The sequence below is a fragment of the Cyprinodon variegatus genome, unplaced genomic scaffold (genome assembly GCF_000732505.1).
Source record: "Cyprinodon variegatus isolate N-32 unplaced genomic scaffold, C_variegatus-1.0 Scaffold54, whole genome shotgun sequence".
Lineage (NCBI taxonomy): Eukaryota > Metazoa > Chordata > Actinopteri > Cyprinodontiformes > Cyprinodontidae > Cyprinodon > Cyprinodon variegatus.
Window position 1 is genome coordinate 1,036,355 of NW_015150507.1, and position 6,650 is coordinate 1,043,004.

General features: G+C 39.0%; 1 protein-coding gene across 3 annotated transcripts in view; it reads right to left on the reverse strand.

Annotated features, from left to right (window-relative positions):
- LOC107082476 (SLIT-ROBO Rho GTPase-activating protein 1-like) overlaps nt 1-6,650 on the reverse strand; it is a 113,163-nt gene that overhangs the window by 4,972 nt on the left and 101,541 nt on the right. For all 3 annotated transcript variants that reach the window (XM_015371169.1, XM_015371170.1, XM_015371171.1), the window contains exon 20: nt 5,205-5,342. In XM_015371169.1, the coding sequence (XP_015226655.1) occupies nt 5,205-5,342 (138 nt within the window). The remainder of the gene's footprint in view (nt 1-5,204; nt 5,343-6,650) is intronic.

The window sequence follows — 6,650 nt, forward strand, 5'->3', positions numbered from 1 at the left end:
ATGGATGGATGGATGGATGGATGGATGGATGGATGGATGGATGGATGGATGGATGGATGGATGGATGGATGGATGGATGGATGGAAATTTACAAAGAATTTCTATGTGGGAACAGGTACCTAACTTCTTGTAAGTAAACGTTACATGTTTTTTTTCAGTGTAGAAAAAAAAAAGTAAGTTGAAAAACCTCTATAGATATTCAGTAAGTTATACTAGATATTTGATGACTATGTTGGGTTATATTCCATAAATGTTTGTCTTAAATGTTGTTAATATAGCTTTTAGAAATGTCTTTGTGTTTCAAGTTAGAGAACTCTGATGGTTGGAAATTGTTGTTTTTCTGGCTTTATTTGATCACATTATAGATATCCAGCTAAACAAGTTTGAATTAATTTCCTCTATGACTCCATTTAGAGCTCCATCTACTGACCTCACTTTTGTAACATTAAAAACTTTATGCGTCAGGTTTAGGTAAACACGCTTACAGATTAATCTCACTTTGTTGTAAACCCCACTGTTCTCTATTAAGGTTGTTTTGCAAAGGAGGCAAAGCAGGTTTGGATGTTATCCAGAGGGACGTCTGGTGTTCATCAGAGCGCTGAAGCATAATCCCTGGAAGAAAGTGCAGCTGTGGAAGCTGTACATCTGTCCTCTGTCTGAACCTGGACCAGCTTATTCAAAACAACTCCTATTCTGACACACAATACTTGTACAGAGACGAGAAGCTGGGCATAAACTTTCCTTTATACACCCATTAAAAAAAAAAGAAATGTACAAGGTTGCAACAGTTTTCCCCCTAAAACATTTGTTACTCTACACAAGGCAGAGATTGCAACACATTCCACCAACTATAGCTCAAGCAAGATAAACCTTTTTAAAACTTGTGATTCAGAAACAGTCAGTTATACCTTTACTCTCCAAATAGAGCTCCTATCATTACCCTTAATATCTTCAACTTAAAGCAGCAGCTTCAAGATCAAAACTATGAGACATTGAAAACTGAAATTATATTTTTAAAAGTTAGCAATATTATTGCAGACTTCAGCAGTTGCTTTTGTATTCTCTGAAAAGGAAACAAATGAAAACATCAGATCGATTTTATCTGGAAACTGATGTATGTATGATCAATAATTTTAATTTGTCCCCCGTGACAAACAAGAAGTGAATTACTCAGCCGCTGATCATTTCTCAAAGACAAATGGCTTTAGATTTAGAGTTCACGTCTGCATAATGAGTGCTGTCTGAGCTATAATCATTAGCAGTAAGAGGCGGCTTCATTACTTTGCTACACAAGAAGCAATAATAAGGATGTCGGCGACGGACTGTGAAGAGCCACGAGAAAGAGTTTATCAACTCAAAGTAGCAGACTGGTTTATATCTTTACAAAAAGTCTTGAGTCAAATTAGGGAAAAGTTTACATCTCCACCTATCATCAATTCTGTGTTACTTCTTTGGCTTTCTGTTTCTTAAAACTTTTTTTCCCCGGGTTTGAATATACCGTAATCTGCGTGGATTATCTTCAATCCAAACAATCTGTGTGGCCCAAGTAACATTTGAAAAATCGTCCCTTCAGCAAATTTGGCAGCATTGATAATGTAAAAATAAACTTCGCTCCTGTCAGCACCTTCTCTGCTCTGTTGAACCAATACTGGCTTGCACTGTGACCAGTGACACTAAAGCACCAGCAGTTTGCTGTTTATTATAGACTTTAGCCTTGGTGGTTGGTGCTGAAGATTTAAACCAGTCCCTTTTATCTGCGGGAGACTGTTCAGATGGTTGAAACCAAAACACAGTGGCGTATAACAGAGCGAATTGTAACTGACATAGGAGACAAATATTAAAAATAGTGGAGGATTTTCACAAATTGTTTAAAAGTTGCTGTTTGCATCGCTCATACAAGCTTACTTTCCAAAAGATGTGCAATTTTCCACTAGGTAGGACTCACCACTGTGTTAGGACAAGACATACCTAGCTGCCAAGAATTACATCCCCTTCGCACAATGATGAGAAAACGGAGTGAAATATGAATGAAAAGGGAACTTTAAATAATATTGGTAATGTTTTCATATTTCTCATGCATGTATACCTTAAAATTGAGTTTTAGTGGACAGATAAATGCAGAGAAATTCCTGCCTGCAGAGAATAACCTCTCCTGTCACAGGAGCATGCATTACCCTAAACTCTTGCAAATTGATGAGAAAATGGATTGAAATATGAATAAAAAAGGGAACTTTTAAACATATTCCTAATGTTTTGTCAGAAATGTTATAGAATAGTGTTGATAGCAATAGCGGGAAATGCCATCCACTGAGCAGAGAAAATATTCATCGGACACTGACTGTAGCACATTGACTTAAACTTTTCTCCATACAAGTAAAAATCAAATTCATTTGAATTGATCTGTCCAGCAAAACTCTAAATTATAGGGCATCCAAGCATAAGAAATATGAAGACAATAGAAATATTTTTAAAAGTTCCCTTTTTGTTCATAATTCAATCTGCTTTCTCATCAGTGTGCGAGAGGGGGGGTAATTCTTGGCAGCCAAGTATTTCTCTGCATAGGGTTAGGTGAAAATGGGGACGAGCGCGTAGGACGGACTTAGACTTAGTTTGATGATCCACCCAGAAAAAGAACCCCCACTACACCTTTAAATGCTCCTAATTTCAAGCCCTTTGCAAATGTATGGACTATTATTGAAATCTGGTTTCAAGCCAAAGAAAAATAAAGACCTAAATTAATCTATTTAAGTGACCTCTCCAATTCATGGTTAAAAAACCCACCAATAACCATCTAAGGACCTCTAAGTGCTCCCAAACAGCGTCTGCCTTTTTCTGTAGCTTCCTACTGAGCATAATGCTTTTGGAGGCAATGAAGACTAACACACCTTACTCTCATTACAGTATCTTTACGTAATCCAAATCATATTTAGCAATACAAATTAATATGAGTTTCATGCTCCATCTTTTTTCTTTGACTGCAGTAAAGATTCTGCAGAGTAAACAAGTGCAGAAACAACTTAGAAACAGCAGGGGGAGCAGTGTAACCTCACAAGTATCCCACCACTGGGACAGAGTGTACACTTATTCTACAAGCAGTCAACAAAGTGACAGCTCACAGGTTGTTTACTATTTCTTTGGGTAATATAGGGATTTAGATCATGAAAACAATCCACATTTTTTTTTTTCTGATCTAATCAAAAACATGACAGAACGCTCTGGTCAGTGGTCCATCACAGAAGTGTGCCGTCGGTTAACTATACAAGGACATGGAATTGTCAAAAATTAAGCCAAATAAATTAATTATTCACAGTTAAGGATTTTCCTGTTAAAAGGGAAACAAAGGAGGAAGATGTTGGTGGAAATAGGTGGATATCACCTGGACCAAAGTGGCAGGAAAGGTGTGACAGGGAAGAAGATTAAGCTCAAAGGATGACTTATTCTGTTATAATGCTTTAACTGCATACCAGCTGCTGTAGGGCTGGGAATATTGGATGCATGAATCATCAACATTTCAACACTAAGGAAGAGGGAGTGAGCATGGCTGAGAATAAAATAGCAGTTGTACATGTATTTAGAAAGAGCAGGAACTAGTCAGACGCTTCAAGGTCACTTAACCCAGCAGTAGAAATGCACCAAACGGGGGAAGAGAGAGAGAAGACTAAATACTGGCATCCGACCAGAAAACACAGCCAAAAAAAGACTTAAGGTGTGATTGGATATGCGTGTGCCATTCGCAGAGAGGGTGATTTGCTGGGTGAATGATTAAAAATGACTTGCAAAGACCCCTTCAGTCTAAAAGGAACTGTCTAGGCAGGGTTGATTAGAACAGAAAAATGGGTCAAGTGGAGTTCACTGTGATTAGGCTTAGAGAAGTCAGGTGAGGATAAACACTGACACAAAGAGGATCAGGTGTTTTCTCTTTGAGCACCTTCAAATCCAAGAAGATAGAAACATTTGTAAACAGACTATTATGTTTGTACGTTGTTTTATGGGTATTTGACCTAACAAAGGAACACTGTATGGATTCCCACTACAGGATTTCACATAATTCAAAGTGTTGGAATAAAATAAAAGCTTTAGGTGCCTTTGAAATTATCTGGAATGTTTAGATGACTGACACAAGGCATAAGAATCCAACTGATTTGCCTGGAGTAACAAACTCTACGCCCTTTTAGCTAAGATTTTAATGTATTTTAGTAGCATCCTAACTGCAAGAAGTTGTGCTCTACACACCTGAATCCAAAGACTCCAGAGAAATGTGGCAGGAAAAGTTTAAAATGCCACTAAACTGGAACAAATCTGTATACATTAGAGGTCCCGATTTTCCATCTGATTGGTTAATATGCATATTAAATACTCTTCTTGGTTTCTGACACCCTTTGATGTTAAGAGGTATGACAGTAAATTTAAACTACATACATATTGGAGCTGATTGGAATGATTGGATTTTTTCATGACCAAGTATTGACTTTCCTAGCCTGGGTGCCATTCCGAACTTAGTCCCGCCCACAACGTTTGAGGTCGGGAAGTTAGGTCTGGCATTGCTTAATAGTAGCGCGAGTATGCTCGCACAATTTCTGGCGGGCCAATCAAATTGTCAGGGCGGGCTTTATACAATGATGGACAGATGATTAACAGTAACGTAATCAACCACGTGACCAAAGCGCGCTTGGGTGACAACAATAATGGCTGCCGCTGGAGAGTTGAGGTGAGTAGATTCTACTATTAGGTCTGTTCTAGAAGATATCGACAGCAAATTAATTTTAAAAGAGGAACAGAGAAACGCGATCAAGGCTCATCTTCTTATTCTAGGCGCGCAACTGCACGCTTTGATTTTTGTTGACAACAACTATGTGTTGCTTAACATACGTCACGCACTCCGTTGCTCTTATTGGTTGTAGGTCTATCCAATTGAGTGCAGAGGCATTTTTTTTCCTGGTTTGTTCAAAACACGCCCCATAATCACAGCTTAATGGAGCAGTATCAGACTCATATTCTGACTAGAATTGAGTAGGACTACGTCAGGCTGTGACTTTCCAACAAAATACTAAAAACAGGTAGACAAAAAAACAGACTTTGATTTAGAGAGAGAAGCTGTTTCTACCAATAGTTAATTTGCTGGATTTTAACATTTGCACTGACATGGTTTTTATTCGTATTTTATTTATTTTATTGTTTTCCCAGACAGTTCATAATCAGCGTACCTGGCGATGTAGGCCTCAGAGACCCTGGCATCGGTGGGTGAGCTGATGTCCTTCCCTGAACATTTATCTTCTCCTGCATGGCCGCTGCTGGCCTCGCTGTCAGCCTTCTGACTCAAGCTGTCAGAGAAGTTGTCATCCCTGAGAAGCAGAGACATTGTGACATTGAGACATGGAAAGAGCAAGAGGAAGTGACAAACAGACCCAAAAAGGAATAGATGGAAGAAAAAAAAATTAAATCAGCAAACTGGCTTCTTTTAAATTTGCAGTTCCTCAATAACAGTGTTTGATATCATTTTTCCTGCGAGTCAGCATCGCTCCGCCGCCTGAGAGTCAGATGAGTCATGATGCTTGGCCTTTCAGTATGCTGGAGATGCTCTGTAACTCTGTCACCTATTCATATCCACAGCACAGCTGGATGGGATTCAGTGAGCTATGCGAGTGGATACTGGGTACAGCTGGTGCTTGTCAGGTAGCCATAATCAGACCTACTGGGCTACACTGCTGCCTCTCGTGATGTGCTTCAATCTTTTATTTGTAACTGCAGAACAAAGGACAAGTAAATAAAGCCTAAAACAGCCCTTAAAATCTTTCTAAGTTTCAGGTGAAATGATGACAATGCTTTCACACATTTTCCAGCTCAGGTTTTACTACACTTTAGGTCAAGTTCTACGGCTCCAATTTCCCCTTGTATTCATTAAGTAAGCAGACACTCCTTCTACAGTGTCCCTGCTGGTGAATTATTGATAAGATTCATGTGGACAGGACTGCAACAGGGCAGAGAAGAGAAGAGGAAGCGGCCAGGACAAATATTAAATGGCCATTTTGTCGGCCAGCCACTAAGTGATTGCAGTCATTCTGCTCCATTCCTAACGAGACGTTGAATCCGGTCCATTAGGCACCCACAGGAAGAGTATATGCTTGTTAGTGCAGTGAGTATGACACAATGACAGCAGGTCTGGTAAAGAGCTCTGGAGATGAAGAATCCTCCACAGCTGAGCAGAGATAAGAGCAATGGGAAAGACAAATGAGGCTGAAGGTCATCTGTGTGTGACCCCCTCAGTCAGCTGATGGCTCATGACCACTCATGGAGCAAAGTCAACATGGATAAGTGTGGTTTTTTAACCCACAGGAGTAGATTATTTCCTTTCTAACATAATGATAAACAGATGCCATAACTGTACAAGTGGAAATCCACTCTGCTTTAAAAATGTAACATTTCTGATGATAAACTGTTGACCTATCAACATAGCCGTATATTAATGATGTAAAGTAAGTTAGGACTGTAATACTATTGGCTAAAACTTTGCAAACATCATACATTTTAATGTGTTCCAATAACATGTTTTTATTTACTAATAATCTCTCATACAATAAACATTTTGAAGCATTGAGTGTCATTTTGGAGCTAAATGTTACAGCTTGGTGCTTTCACCCTTACGTACATAT